Source organism: Esox lucius, chromosome 1 (genome assembly GCF_011004845.1).
Source record: "Esox lucius isolate fEsoLuc1 chromosome 1, fEsoLuc1.pri, whole genome shotgun sequence".
In the NCBI taxonomy this organism is placed as follows: Eukaryota; Metazoa; Chordata; class Actinopteri; order Esociformes; family Esocidae; genus Esox; species Esox lucius.
The window spans coordinates 41,385,225-41,401,682 of NC_047569.1; the positions used below are offsets into that span (position 1 = coordinate 41,385,225).

General features: G+C 45.4%; 1 protein-coding gene across 3 annotated transcripts in view; it reads right to left on the bottom strand.

Moving 5' to 3' along the window:
- The window catches only part of yap1 (Yes1 associated transcriptional regulator), a 39,270-nt gene extending 23,687 nt beyond the window's left edge, over positions 1-15,583 (bottom strand). For all 3 annotated transcript variants that reach the window (XR_003781761.2, XR_003781760.2, XM_013135880.4), the window contains exons 1-2: positions 14,880-15,583; positions 13,094-13,323 (exon numbers count right to left, since the gene is read on the bottom strand). Coding sequence is in view for 1 of the 3 variants with exons in the window: in XM_013135880.4 (XP_012991334.1) it covers positions 13,094-13,323; positions 14,880-15,080 (431 nt within the window). In the remaining 2 variants the exon portion in view is untranslated. The remainder of the gene's footprint in view (positions 1-13,093; positions 13,324-14,879) is intronic.
- Positions 15,584-16,458: the final 875 nt, after the last annotated feature.

Below are 16,458 nucleotides of genomic sequence, written 5' to 3' on the forward strand. Positions count from 1 at the left end.
GGGGGTAGGATGTTGTGTACCACCAGCTCTGGATCATTACTGGCCAGGCAGGGAGAGGAAACTCCACACAGCCAATCATAGAACATGTGAAATGTTGTATTCATGTTTCTGAAACTTTAGTGTGAGTAATGTGTACTTTGTTTTTCTGATTTGGCGACCCAGGTTGATCTAGTAATCTGTCCCTGATCCACTCCGATCCACCCTGACCCACCGTGATCCACCGTGATCCACCCTGACCCACAGTGACCCACTCCGATCAACCCTGACCCACTACAATCCACCCTGACCCACAGTGACCCACTCTGATCCACAGTGACCCACTCTGATCCACAGTGACCCACACTGACCCACACTGATCCACACTGATCCACACTGACCCACACTGACCCACTCCGATCAACCCTGACCCACTCCGATCAACCCTGACCCACAGTGACCCACTCTGATCCACACTGACCCACAGTGACCCACTCTGATCCACACTGACCCACTCCGATCAACCCTGACCCACTACAATCCACCCTGACCCACAGTGACCCACTCTGATCCACAGTGACCCACTCTGATCCACAGTGACCCACACTGACCCACACTGATCCACACTGATCCACACTGATCCACACTGACCCACTCCGATCAACCCTGACCCACTCCGATCAACCCTGACCCACAGTGACCCACTCTGATCCACACTGACCCACAGTGACCCACTCTGATCCACAGTGACCCACTCCGATCAACCCTGACCCACTACAATCCACCCTGACCCACAGTGACCCACTCTGATCCACCCTGACCCACTCCGATCCACCCTGACCCACTCCGATCCACCCTGACCCACAGTGACCCACTACGATCCACCGTGACCCACCGTGACCCACTACGATCCACCGTGACCCACCGTGACCCACTACGATCCACCCTGACCCACAGTGACCCACTCTGATCCACACTGACCCACAGTGACCCACTACGATCCACCGTGACCCACAGTGACCCACTACGATCCACCCTGACCCACTCCGATCCACCCTGACCCACAGTGACCCACCGTGACCCACTACGATCCACCGTGACCCACAGTGACCCACTACGATCCACCGTGACCCACAGTGACCCACTACGATCCACCGTGACCCACTACGATCCACCCTGACCCACTACGATCCACCCTGACCCACTACGATCCACCCTGACCCACTACGATCCACCCTGACCCACTACGATCCACCGTGACCCACCCTGACTCACTGATATTTCAACTCAACTCTTCTCCATCTTTCCCACTGTCAGATAAAACACTATTTTGTAAATGTGTTTTTCCTGACAATAGACCTATATATAGAGCCCATTTCATCACTCATTCCACTCCAATACACATTGAGTGAGACATCTCCACTAATCAGAGCAACGCTGTTGATCCATGCACTGTATTATGTTGAAATTATTCCTTTATTTTACATTTAAGAGGATAAAAAACTAAGATTTACAACTCCCTTCACTTTAACAAGACCAGGGAGTCTTCTCTCCCTCTCCCCCCAGAAGAACGTCCGGTTAGTGTGCCGGTACTGAGAACGTCCGGTTAGTGTGCCGGTACTGAGAACGGCCGGTTGGTGTGCCGGTACTGAGAACGGCCGGTTGGTGTGCCGGTACTGAGAACGGCCGGTTGGTGTGCCGGTACTGAGAACGGCCGGTTGGTGTGCCGGTACTGAGAACGGCCGGTTGGTGTGCCGGTACTGAGAACGGCCGGTTGGTGTGCCGGTACTGAGAACGGCCGGTTGGTGTGCCGGTACTGAGAACGGCCGGTTGGTGTGCCGGTACTGAGAACGGCCGGTTGGTGTGCCGGTACTGAGAACGGCCGGTTGGTGTGCCGGTACTGAGAACGGCCGGTTGGTGTGCCGGTACTGAGAACGGCCGGTTGGTGTGCCGGTACTGAGAACGGCCGGTTGGTGTGCCGGTACTGAGAACGGCCGGTTGGTGTGCCGGTACTGAGAACGGCCGGTTGGTGTGCCGGTACTGAGAACGGCCGGTTGGTGTGCCGGTACTGAGAACGGCCGGTTGGTGTGCCGGTACTGAGAACGGCCGGTTGGTGTGCCGGTACTGAGAACGGCCGGTTGGTGTGCCGGTACTGAGAACGGCCGGTTGGTGTGCCGGTACTGAGAACGGCCGGTTGGTGTGCCGGTACTGAGAACGGCCGGTTGGTGTGCCGGTACTGAGAACGGCCGGTTGGTGTGACGGTACTGAGAACGGCCGGTTGGTGTGACGGTACTGAGAACGGCCGGTTAGTGTGACGGTACTGAGAACGGCCGGTTAGTGTGACGGTACTGAGAACGGCCGGTTAGTGAGCCGGTACTGAGAACGGCCGGTTAGTGTGCCGGTACTGAGAACGGCCGGTTAGTGTGCCGGTACTGAGAACAGCCGGTTAGTGTGCCGGTACTGAGAACAGCCGGTTAGTGTGCCGGTACTGAGAACAGCCGGTTAAGTGTGCCGGTACTGAGAACGGTTTCTTCTCCACGGGACTGTGGGCTAACAGTAATCCAACGTCATCAGCACTGAGACCAACCCCTGTTCCTGCTCAAAACCAACCCTCAGCCAAACAGTATGCCCACGCACGCACGCACGCATGCAGCCATTTGGGAAACAGCCTTGCCTGGACCTACAGAGTGCCTGACGTCTGTGTTTGATGGATGGGTCAATTATCAGTTTGGTGTTTATTGTGTCAGTGTTATATAAGGCTGTAAGGTGGTCCGGTCCAAGAGGACCCAACTCCAAATAGCACACTTATCAGGAGGCCAGTTGAGCTTGGGTCAGAAGAAAGCCCTAGTCTATATAGAAAATGAGGTGCCGTTTGGGACTTTAGTGATTTAACACTTTCTATTCCTCAGACTCATTGCTCAGCACCCTGTGGCCCAGAGTGGTCCTGTCCGGGTAAAAGAGACAGACAATACTAACAACTCTCAAGGACACAAACATGTTTAGACAACAGGGAAAGACAACAACAGGACAACATGGGGGGACTACAATGAACAAACAACATGAAGCAGAGTCTAAAACCCACCATCTCTCTTTCACAACTATCAATAAAGCATTAAAACCTTAAATATCCACATTGTTTTGCAGATTCAGAGCCAAGTTACCTGGCTGCTTCAGTTTTTCAGAGATTTTTAACATTAAGTTGCAGGCAAAAACTTGACTAAGTTAGTTGGATTCATTAAAAAGAGATAAGAAGATTGATACACAGTAGTAGTCAAAACAAAATGGGTGTGTCCAAACTGTTCAAGCAAAAAAGTTGCAGGAATGGTACAACTGAAAAAGCTTCTTGGTGTGAAAGCAAGAATAGACTAAAGATCTTTACTTCCCAGGGGCATTTTATACCTTCGATCAGCATCATAAATTATATATGCGCATAACTCTCCCCTAGTTGAGACGGACTATGTATAATTAGAGAGTAGTTCCAGCAGCTGTCTTTAAACACACGGCTGTTTGGAGTTTATATAGAGCAGAGGAACCCTGTGAAGCTCTCTGAGTCCCAAATGCAACCCTATTCACCCATAGCACACTACTGTCAACCAAAAAGTATACACTATGTAGGGAAAAGTGTTCCATTTTATGGAACCACAAACTGACTCTTCAATCTTCCTCACCACATCTACACCCATGAACAGACACTCCTCTGGGTCCACATAATTTCCCCTTCCCCTAGTCTTCTTCCCCAGGCCCTCCTCCCTGGGCCCTCCTCCCTGGGCCCTCCTCCCCAAATCCACTCTATAACAGTGTGGTTGTCAGATGTTTAGGGCTACCCCAGTCCCCTGATGATCCCTGACCACAGAGCTAACTGATGTGAATGGCTCAGTCAGTGGGCCTGGTCAGTGGGCCTGGTCAGTGGGCCTGGTCAGTGGGCCTGGTCAGTGGGCCTGGTCAGTGGGCCTGGTCGGCTGGTGATATGAGCCCATCCACCTCATCAAAGAGAAACTTAAACCCACAGAAAGGTCACCGGGGTTGAGTCACTAATCTCTTCTGATGATGTCCTGATGACTGAGGGTCCAGTCAGGCATGGAGGACCAGCCAGAGACAGAGGTGGTGGTCAGCCTGATTAGAGACAACCTCCCAGTGTGGGGGGTGGGGTCAGGCATGGAGGACCAGCCAGAGACAGAGGTGGTCAGATTAGACACAACCTCCCAGTGTGGGGGTGGGGTCAGGCATGGAGAACCGGCCAGAGACAGAGGTGGTAGTCAGCCTGATTAGAGACAAGTCACTGCTACGAGGCCTGTCCTTGTATTTATTTTTAAATCCATTTAAATCCTTTGGTCAAAAGCAAATTAATCCTGCCCATGCCAAAATGAATGGATGAGTCAATATGCAAGGGTTTGGGACATAATAAATGCCATTTGAGAGGCTCTGAGCTGGTGAATGGAGACGCTTCATCTGGAGGTTATGTGCTGTGGGGCAGTGGAGTCAGGCTGGAGGTCGCTCCATTGGTCAAACTGAAAGCTACGTGCTACATCAGGACTTGAATAAACACAGTTCTGGCTTTCTCACAGGCCCATCTGTGTATAGAGGCTGTGTGTGTGCGTGTGTGTGTTTGTGGTCAATAAACCTAAAGTTTGACAAACACAAACCTTTTGCATATGAGGCCTTCTTGAACCAGAACCAGTACACAGGGCTCACCTGGCCCTGTTAAATGAGCTACAGATCAAAACCACTCAGAGAGATTAATTAATCACTTTGACTGTGAACATTATAAGTCAATTAATAACTGCCATCATTGTGCCGTGAGTGGTTATAAGCAGAGCACAATCTCCATTGTCACAACTGGATAAATAATGTTGTGTTGAAGAAACGGACAGTGATGCTGTGTTATAAGGGTTCAATCTGACAGATGGGACTGAAACCCAATCATTCCAGATGAGGAACCACCACACCCATGTGATCACCTGAATTCTCCCTCTGCACTGCTATCAAAGTTACAGTTAGATTCACAGATGGGATTTAGGGGCTTGCTGTTTTTCAGGCAAATATATGAGAAAATTATTTAAAGGTTTGTATAACTATAATTATTACAAGTATGTGTGAAAACTGATGAACAGTCAATCACAGAAACTACAGTCTTATAGAGCCAATCGGGAAACTACAGTCTTATAGAGCCACACCACAAGAACATAATTCCTGTCATTCAAGCTAATTCTTCAGAATATCACAGACTATGAGGCAGCCAAATTCGGTTGTATGAGCATGCACTCTTTCATGAACACCTATTCAAGACCTCAAATACACATTCTTATAAAGCCTTTATATTAGCAGTGTGAGAAGTCGCTATAAACCAATCACAGTTAACTTTCACCATCAATTGACTTCTGAGTGCTAATAGAGCAAACCTTCCATCCCTTTACAGTCACATTAACACCAACAGACCTTGTTAACTCACACATACAGATGACCGGGACTGAGCCAATTCACAGGTCATTATTACACACTCATTTATTCCTAGTCCAGCGCTGTGGTCAAAAGTGCTGGACAAAGAAAAACCAACCTTTTCCAAAACAATAAAACAAACAAAAATGGATTAGATTAGGCACCAAGCAGCCAAACAAAGGCTTCAAACAGTCTCCTTAGTTCAGAAAGCCATTGTCTGCAGTCCTAACCAAGGACTAGCATGGTTTGCTAACAGCATGGGTTTTGAAGAAAAGCTAAAATGCAGTTAATGTGTCTCCAATCAGAAAGCAGTTGGCTGACCTTTGTGTGGGGTGACCATGCTCCCTGCAGCCCTTACACTCCTTCAAACCCACAACTGTCCCAAATGGCCCCCTACTCCCAGCAGTGGCTCTGGTCAGCGAGTACACACTACGCAGGGGACAGGGCGACGTTTGGGGCGTGGCCCAGGCTTCCTCTCAGTTTCCCATGGAGCAGAAGAGCCCATTGAAATCTGTGTTTAATAAGCCAGCGGAAGCACTGATTAGCCCCTCCATTCCAGCCGAGCACCTCACTTAGAATCCTTCATTAGTTTATGACCCTACCCCCACCCCCCCACCCCCACCCCCGACACTCCCCCCCCACCCCTGACACCCCCCCCCCCACCCTTCCCCCAAGCCCTTCACCACCACCAAACGAACCACCCACCCCCTTGTGAAGGCATCAGCAAACTGCTGGAAGAAAGGACAGGAAGGGTCAACACACCATGTTTACATTTTCCCAATGGCAGTCACTCTCTCTCTTACCATCGCTCACACCCTCCCTCCCATCTGTCTCTCGGCCTCTCTATTCAATTTCCATTAAAAAGGCAATGGGAAAAATATGGTTTACATTTTTAAAGCAACTGGAAAAATATATATAATGACCGTGTCTCTTCACCAGGCTCTCTTTTTCATACCCTCTCGATTACATTTTTATTTAATTTTAAAGTCAACCTCTCACGGAGGCTAGCGCCAATCCCTTTCAGCCTGGTGACAAACTGGGGGGGGCTGCTGCGTTGTGGACTATCGTGGGGGTGTGATGGACTATGAGGGGGCTTGGGTAAACTGTGGCAGTCGACTGGGCTACTAACGGTCCTTGAAAGCAAAACCTCAACTTCAATTCAATATCAATATAAATGGCTTGAAAAGTGTTTAAATAGCCAGGTTATATTATTGCCTATTTTGGTGTTGTAACCATGCGCAAATAAAAAGAATATGAAAATTGTTTAAGAATTATTTTGCACTCGTTGCCCTTTTCTAAAAGGTATTGAGTCAAAACGTGCTTCGTTGATTGCCCTTTGTATGGTCAAGTAAAAAATACTGAAGTTCAGTGAGTTTCATGTAAAACGCTTTGTAGGTATGTATGATAAGTGAAATGGGTCTAATGTTGTCAGACATTTGACAGAGGTTTAGGAAGTGCAGCTCCATTTCCACCTCGTCTGCTGTGCAATTTCTGACTCAAACTGTAAACAAGGCGGATGATTGATTCTTCTGCCACACAGTACCCTTTGACCTAACCTACTAAAGAAATACAGAATTTACAAGCTATAACAACATTTGTAAGGTGTTGTAGACATTAAAATACTACAACACTGAAACGCATATGGAGAAAATTCGAAAACGCTTCTGCACCTACAGTTACTGTCAATTTTCAGAAATGAGTATTTATTTTACGTTATTAACTATAAATCCCCAAAAAGGTAATGTTTTGTTTTATGACTGTACTTTGTGCACAAGTATGCACAATGTCTCAAATGTATGAAATTTCAGCTGAATAACTGTAATAAAACAACATATCAACAGCCAGCATGCCCAACGGATAAACTGAAGAGCACACATAGGTAGGCTGGCGTTACTGACAGTATATCAGAATGAAATGGTCACTGCTCATGTGAAGTTGATTACCTAGCTAGGTTTAGCATGCTAGCTAGTTACACTGACTTGTGTAAGTGGCTTATTTGTTGGTATTGCTATACAAGCAGCCATGTTACAACGTTTCTACACCCAATTCGTCAATACACATTAGCCTTCTGCATCATCCTGAGGTCGAACCTAAAGTAGACCTTTCGTTGTCAGCAGGCAGCCATGCTTTACACTCTCACCCAGATCTGTCCTTCATCTCTGCCAGACGTCTATTTTGGGACAGCTCACATGTGTCTCCCGCTGCATCTCTAGTGGCTCCAGGACAACAGCTCTGTTTAGGCTAAATACAGTCAGTGTTGCCAGTGTGAATCCCAGGCTGTCGGGACTAACGGAGCCCCAGAACAGATCTCCAGGCTGCCAAAACTAACGGAGCCCCAGAACAGATCTCCAGGCTGCCAAAACTAACGGAGCCCCAGAACAGATCTCCAGGCTGCCAAAACTAACGGAGCCCCAGAACAGATCTCCAGGCTGCCAAAACAAACGGAGCCCCAGAACAGATCTCCAGGCTGCCAAAACAAACGGAGCACCAGAACAGATCTCCAGGCTGCCAAAACAAACGGAGCACCAGAACAGATCTCCAGGCTGCCAAAACAAACGGAGCACCAGAACAGATCTCCAGGCTGCCAAAACTAACGGAGCCCCAGAACAGATCTCCAGGCTGCAAAAACTAACGGAGCACCAGAACAGATCTCCAGGCTGCCAAAACTAACGGAGCACCAGAACAGATCTCCAGGCTGCCAAAACAAACGGAGCACCAGAACAGATCTCCAGGCTGCCAAAACTAACGGAGCACCAGAACAGATCTCCAGGCTGCCAAAACTAACGGAGCCCCAGAGCAGATCTCCTGAATCCCAAACAGCCTCTCTGGTCACTATATAGTGCATTACTTTTCTCCACTCTCCTCCTCTCCCCTCTTTTCTACATGGGAAAGACTCAAGCCCACTGACAAGCTGTCAGCCTTTCCAGCAGTTTCACCACGGCAAAGGCTTCATTCACACTAAAAGGGAAACTTCAAAGCCATCACTGTGAGTCACCGGACATGCGTCACAGGATCTGAGTCACAAACGGCACACTATTCCCTTACCGGCCTTCGGTCAAAACTAGTGTCATATATAGGGAATAGGGAGACATTTGGGAGGCACCCAGTATGATTGGACTGTGATAACTCGATCCACTTGTGTTGCAGAGTCCTGATGAGGGGATCCAGGTTGAGTCATAGTGTGACTAACCAACAGCACATCGGTAATAAACAGACTGACCAGAAGGCAGATGTAGTATTAGTTTACTTGATGTGGGCCTAAGATCACATTAATAAAACATTCACTTTTACTCTCTGCTCTGGCAGGCTGTCTGCCTCTCCCCTCTCCTTGGTAAGTCAAGTCTGTTTATAAATAGGAGTGATTTTTCTGGCAACTCTGAAGAGGAGGTGTCTTTCCATTTCAGATCGTTTGTTTCTAAACTTTGATGTGTGGGTGATACCTGCTGTATGGCCCAAAACATCCTTAACACACAACACAAAAAACGCAGCCTTCCAAAAAGGCACACAAGACGAGCAACTGACTTTGTTGTGTCCTTACATTCTGCAAACTATCGCCAAGGTCAAACAATTATATGCACGCAGAGAAGACCATCAACTGTCATTTCAGTTTTAACAGCATCAGAGAACAGTGAAACATGGGAGACACACACAGCTATCCTAAACCAACCAGGAAGTCATCAAGACTGAGATGAGGAAGTAGTTGACCAACCGCAGCTTCCTGTGGGAGAGTTGATCAGAAACATATCTGGGGTTGACCACCAATACAATGAGGCAGAACCTCCCCATTCAGACTCAGGCGAGGGGGTTCAGACTTCATTCAGACTCATTTGAGGTCTTAAAGACACAGACCAAACAATGCCCGCACACACATGCAAGCACACATGTCACAGGACTCCCTGTGTCTCTATGTCTGTCTGTGTGTGTGTGTCTGTCTGTCTGATCCACATGTGTATTATTGTTACTCAGCTTGAACTTGGACTAAAAAGATCCCCCCAACAAGTCACAAAATTAAACTTATTTCCGATTGCGATTTTACCTTCTAAAACTTGAACGAAGCTCTTAAGTGAACATGGATGACATTGTTTCACTGGGGTATAAATATGAGGTGACACACAGGCTAAAGGTCCTTAGTCAACCAGCAAAATGGGAATGGCCATGGAACACAAAAGTCCCCACATGATCAATTTCTTGTTTTGCTTTAAAGTCCCCAGAAGGTGAGTAAAACATGCCCACACACACAAGTTTTACAACTAAAACCAAACTTCCTCATTGTCCTCTTTGTTGGTTTTGGTCAGCTTCCAAACATTTGCTCTTCACAATTTTTTTTTCTTAAAACAAAAAAAACCTCCCTCTTTCATTTTACCCTTTCCTCTGTCTTTGTGCCCCCCATAGCGTACTACTCCAGCAGTAGAAAAAGAAAACTGTAATAAATTACCCAGATGTTCTCCAGATGTTGACAATAAAACCATCCCCGCTTGAAAGCTCTCTTTATATCCCACAATACAAGTGGGTTATCCAGTCTGTCCAGACCCAACTGGGTAGAAAGTCATCAGCCATCATTTAAAAAAAACATTTTGCACAATAACATAACTGGTCTGTATGTTTTTGACTACCATTGTCATAAAAAATGTGTCAAAGCATTGGAGAAACATTGGTTGCATTATTTTGGAACATTTGGACCAGTGTAATTTGTCATAGATGCCTCCAGCAGTATGGTCCCTAGAGACGCCATGTGGTATGAATGGAGTACAGAGGAATATGACTAATTCCACTGTACCAAATAGGGTTGCACGATATTGGAAATAACTGACATTGCGATATTTCTTCTGCGATATATATTGCGATATGAAAAGAGAGGATGTCTTCAGAAAGAGCTTTGGCTATCAACCTGACAGTTTGTATCCTTCATTCTTCCCCAGCCCCATCCTCGACAATTATAATGTATGAAACTTATGAAAATTGCAATATTTCAGAACAGGTTGCTAGGTAATAATACGTAACAGTAATAGTATAGCAATAGCAACAGTAGCAAAATAGAATGCGCAATTGGGCATAACTTTCCAACTGTAAGATGCCAAAGCACTGCAATCTGGTCCACTTGTTCAGGTGCAGCCTTCACCATGTTCGTGGCATTGTCTGTTGTCATCTAGGCCTCAATCAGCTAAAGCTTCTCTCATCCCTGTTGCGATGTTCTCACTTGTATGACCCTCTGTTTGCAAACAGCGACTTTTCAGGTGGAAGTCCTCATTAATAAAGTGTATGGTCAAACTTATGTAGGGCTCTGTTGTCTGGCTGGACCACAAGTCTGTTGTTGCTGTATAATATTCCACTTGTGTCAGCTCTGTTTCAACTTGTGTCTTGCATTTCTTGTATAGCTCTGGGATGGCAACTTGAGAAAAGTAGTTGTGTGATGGCATTACATACTGCTTGTCAACAAAACGGATCATGGTTTTAAAACCCTCTTTGGTAACCGTGTTAATTGGTACCATGTCTTTGGCGACATGAAATGTCATTGAATCAGTGATTTTTCTATTCCGTTTGGAACATTTCTTGTATGGGGTTTTTGTTTTGGAGGGCACTGAGATGCTTTGCACTCGTCATACGAAGATTTGTGGTACCGCCTTAAATGATGAAACAAATTGGTTGTGTTGTGGCAAGAATTGCAAGGCACTCTCAACAAAGTACCTGTTTTTGGTCTACATCCTGTCTGTAGCTGAGAATATTTCCAAATAATTGACGATGCATTTCTTTTTGCAACCAAATTCTCCATTTCGGTCTTTTTTGCCTGTTCATTTCGTCACGCGCAAGCAGAGCCTGGATATCAACCACGTGCAGCAACGAACTCTGTGTTTAAAATAATAATAATAATTAACTGTGTATCCAATAACCCATAAATCTGAGTAAATGATGTTATATCAGACAGATCGAATGTAGAATGATATATGTTTACCTTACTAAATAAAAGTACGGATGCGTACTTCGCAATGTCGATGCTGAAACGATATACTGCGCAGCCCTAATTCCAAAATGATGAAAACAATGTTCCCCAAGGTGTGAAGGGGACCAAATCACTGTAATGATCCACTCCTGCTGGTGAAACAACCAAACACAAATAACTGAGTTACAAGCATCATCCTCTACTTCCTGACAATGTCTCTGGTACCACAATCATCCTCCTCCACTTCCTGACAGTGTTTCTGGTACTACAATCATCCTCCTCCACTTCCTGACAGTGTTTCTGGTACCACAATCATCCTCCTCCACTTCCTGACAGTGTTTCTGGTACCACAATCATCCTCCTCCACTTCCTGACAGTGTTTCTGGTACCACAATCATCCTCCTCCACTTCCTGACAGTGTTTCTGGTACCACAATCATCCTCCTCCACTTCCTGACAGTGTTTCTGGTACCACAATCATCCTCCACCTCCTGACAGTGTCTCTGGTATCATCATCATCATCATCATCATCATCATCCTCCTCCACCCCCTGCCAGTGTCTCTGGTATCATCATCATCCTCCACCTCCTGCCAGTGTCTCTGGTATCATCATCATCCTCCACCTCCTGCCAGTGTCTCTGGTATCATCATCATCCTCCACCTCCTGCCAGTGTCTCTGGTATCATCATCATCCTCCACCTCCTGCCAGTGTCTCTGGTATCATCATCATCCTCCACCTCCTGCCAGTGTCTCTGGTATCATCATCATCCTCCACCTCCTGCCAGTGTCTCTGGTACCATCATCATCATCCTCCACCTCCTGCCAGTGTCTCTGGTACCATCATCATCATCCTCTACCTCCTGACAGTGTCTCTGGTACCATCATCATCATCCTCTACCTCCTGACAGTGTCACTGGTACCATCCTCATCCTCTACCTCCTGACAGTGTCACTGGTACCATCCTCATCCTCTACCTCCTGACAGTGTCACTGGTACCATCCTCATCCTCTACCTCCTGACAGTGTCTCTGGTACCATCCTCATCCTCTACCTCCTGACAGTGTCTCTGGTACCACCTTAGTTATTGGTGATTTCCCTTCGTCTCCAGTTTAATTCAGTGATGTGGAAGAAATGTACCCATCTCCTCATTGCAGGACGGATGTGTTGAGTCTCCCTGCCTGCTCTAAGACTAAAAAATGTTTCAGCTGAAACCAAAGCCCAGTCCCAAAACACCCCATTCACTACATAGCACACCACGACAAGGTTGCACATGTCAAAATACTGTTTTAAACATTATTTTGAAAACTGGGCCCAGGATGATGTCATTGTTTTAGCACAGACCAGTTCATTAGTTAGGATGAACTTCAGCATGCCACAGGGTTCAATGTAGCAACACATCTGCACAATTTAAAACACAGATGACTTCCCCGATGCATTTAGGGTAAGTACAAGTTGCCATCGCTATGCATCTGATTTAGTTTTGGCAGGGACCCTAAATGGCAAAGCGGTAAAGTCACTGCCACGAAGTTGGGCATTGTTAGTTCCATGTTTGAATCCTGCCTGCTGATTAGCGCAGAGGTCCAGTAGAGGGTCATGCAATGGGCCAGCACCATGTAGGTTAGTAATTTAACCTACATGGACACCTGTGAGCTCAGCTGAGGTAAAAGCTCCCAACCATGCGTAGAGATTCTTGATATTAATAAACCTACACTATGTAGCCGACATAAAACATTAGTGAAACTTACTTTAGGAAGTATCTCTGCCCAGAGGGGGTCTTGGCCATCTCCCACCCGGGCGGCAGAGGCATGTCCTCAGGTATCTCGTAGGAGGACTGTCGGAGGTGTGACGGGGGGGCACCGGCCGGGACCATGCCCAACAGGGGCGACACTGCCCCCAACTGCAGGGAGGCCGGAGAGGAGTGGGCACGAACGTGGTGGGGGGGGAGGGCACCGGCCGTGCCTGCGTCGGTGCTGGCCTGAGAGCAAGGACAGGAGGAGCATGAAGGAGGCAGATGTTGGATGGGGGCGGAGAGATATGAGAAGTTAAGGGAGGAGGATAGAAGGTGAGGAGTGGAGGAGGAGTAGGGACGCAGGAGGGAAGTCAGTGATTCAGGAAAACGTGCATTGAGTCACCCTTCCCATGTATAATCAATAGAAATGTGCACAAGATTACTGATGGAAAGGTTATTTTAGACCAGTGGTTCTTCAGGCTGCTTTTCATTTTAGCCCTCTAAATAGACTCATTTAGACCTGGGACACCAGGTGAATGCAATTAACATTCAGGTAGAATAGAAAACAGGGAGTAGTTGGGGGTAGTTGAGAAGCCTTGGTTTAGACCAATTATCCTTAAATGTTATTTACGTTCCATATAAAATCTTGTTCAAAGTCAATAATGTAACTAATTATTTTCATGTTTTGTGGAGAGCAAAGAGCTTAAATTGGTAGGTGTTTTATGAACAAGTACAAACTAAAAACAGAAAAACAAAAAGTAAAGCAGTAAAACAAACATGGTGAAACATCTGCGTTTTATTCTGACATGCACAGAAAATATGTTTTTTAGGGAAATTCACACAAGAAAAGATAGGAGAGTACATGTTTAACAAGGAGATTCATGTAGGGAGCGAAGATAGGAGATATTTTAACAGGGATATTCATGAAGAGAAGATAGAAGGGATGTCTCAGGGAGATTCACACAGGAATAGAAGACGTTAGGTGGGTCGCTGCAGTTTGTTGAAGTTGAACAGCGATTCAGAGAAAACAACTCGAAGTTCTAAAAGCGCATACTCCGACACGTCTATGCCGCCTGAAGTCGCGCATGCGCACTCCTATTTCAAGGCAAACTTAATAAAGATCAAACTGAAAGGGAAATAAAATGTCAATACCAGTCATTCAACTACTAACACGTGACTAGTAAGCATATTAAACATTTTAGGCAATGAACAGTTTCACCAAATGTGTCAGGATTCACTCCTACAACTAACCTGTTGAAAGCAAGAGAGCATACAAAGGTCTACTAATAAATATTTCGATATAGTTTCTATTGGCAAACAATTGTTACAATCTTTAGCCAGCCTTAAATTGATAATGTATGTTAATCTTGATTTTTGTGCTGTACACCTAATAACACGATTTTTTTCAGTCATGTAAAATAGACTTAATTAAAAGATAAATAAAACAACTTTTGTAATAACTTAAAAGAATAAAGTCCAGAAATGTCTCCAGAAATGTCTCCATGCATTACATAGTTATATTACGAGGTAATGCTGTTGTGGTCTGACACTTCAAAAAGTTTTTCCAACAACTCCCAAAAACGTTGTGGCTCAGTTTTTGATTGGTTTGTATTGAAGCAGCAGAAGATAATCTACGTTTATATGCAATTATTAAAATGTTGTGCACTCCTGTCCTAGCTGCTACGCTAATATATCTGCGTAAAATGTAAAATCAACACATTGGACACAACGGGTTTTCCCCGTTTGGAAGTGTCGGGGGGCTTAGTAGGCGGGTTGTGTGTGAGGGTGGTCTTTCATCTTACTTGTCTGGAGTGAGACTTTGGCTCAGGCGGTGTAAAGAAGGAATCGGGTAGCTTTCTCATCCTCATGGGGACTGAGGGGGGAACGATGGTGTTTTTCGGGTTCATAACAGCGTTGAAAAGAGCCTCTAGATCTGTCTCCGAGTCTCCCCGGACGTGGACAATCTGGTGGCCGGCTGGGGGGTTGTGCTGGCTGGGATCCATGGTTAATCCAAAAATATTTGTCCGAGAAAAAAAAAAAGGCAGACTATAAAAAAGGTTAAAAAAAAAAAGCCAAAGTCAACCCAAATCTTTTCGGAAATGGAACTTGGAGGAGTCGATCACCGAAAGTTAATCCAAGTTAGTCCAACTCGATAAAGGTAGTTTTCTACCAACAGTGGGGTTAGCTGTCGTAATCTCCAGAAACTGTACACTTCTTTCTGCTGTTTCGGAAAGACACACTGGGAAATATAACAACGCGCATATCGGCTTAACTTTATATGTAACTTTTCCTAAAAGAAACAGAGGACAATCCTGAAAACGTTTTTGAAGGAAAATCAAATAACTGCACAGGTTTACGTTAGCTCCAAGAGTTAACAGATTTTTTCCAATGAAAAAAGGATTGACATCGCAAATCAGTGCCTTCTCACTGTTGTAAATTTCAGGCTAAGTTTGTTCTAAACTTCAGCCAGGACATCAAACTCTGACTCATGTGATCCCCACAACGGGCGGGGCTTGGGATCATTTATTGGGACGAGAACAGCCTTTAAAGAGACCACATCCCCTTTCTCTATTAAGGAGAACTTTCTCAAAAGCTAAATTTAAACACCCTGCTTAATTATTTTTAAAGATTTAAGACAAAACAAGGAATTTGTTATTGAACAAAACTTTCATAGCAATATAAATGAAGTTAAAAAAAAATATTTTTAATGCATTAGTAAATTATTATTCAAATATAGTTGTGAAGTTAGAACTTTGCTCTGGTAATTGTAAAAATGTTTGTGTTTCATTTAAAACAACAAATCTCTAAAATCAGAGAGCTCTGTTGCAGGTCTGTTATGAAACACCACAACTTGTTGCTCACATTTTCCAGTGAAACCAAACCTACCCACTAGGACACGTCATAATGAGCTTCTAACAATAGCCTGTTTGCAAATTAATTTAATCTCCTTATATCAAAAATCACAACCCGCACTTGAAGTTGTCTGGTCAGTCATAATGAATAATAAACGCTTTCTCTCTCCCTGTCTCTCTCTTTCTCTCTGTCTCTCTTTCTCTCACTCTATCTCTTTTCTTCTCTACAGTGCTGTATAAAAAGTAGTTCCATGCAGTTCCCATAATTGTTATGCAAATGTGGCTCAGAGCTCCATTGAGAAATCATTTTGTCAAGACCCCAGTCCCTCAGGATGTAGAGTCTCTGTTTCTGTCCTTTTCCCATACATTCATCTGAATTAATGATTATAAAGCCTGGGTACTGCACAGCCACTGTAGAAAAACGGATGAATGGGACCCTTTTCAAAACCAGAGTCACTTAATATAATTTGTTTATCACAACTATTTCGCTAGTTTATTTCAACCATAATGTTTCTTGATACCCCAGAAG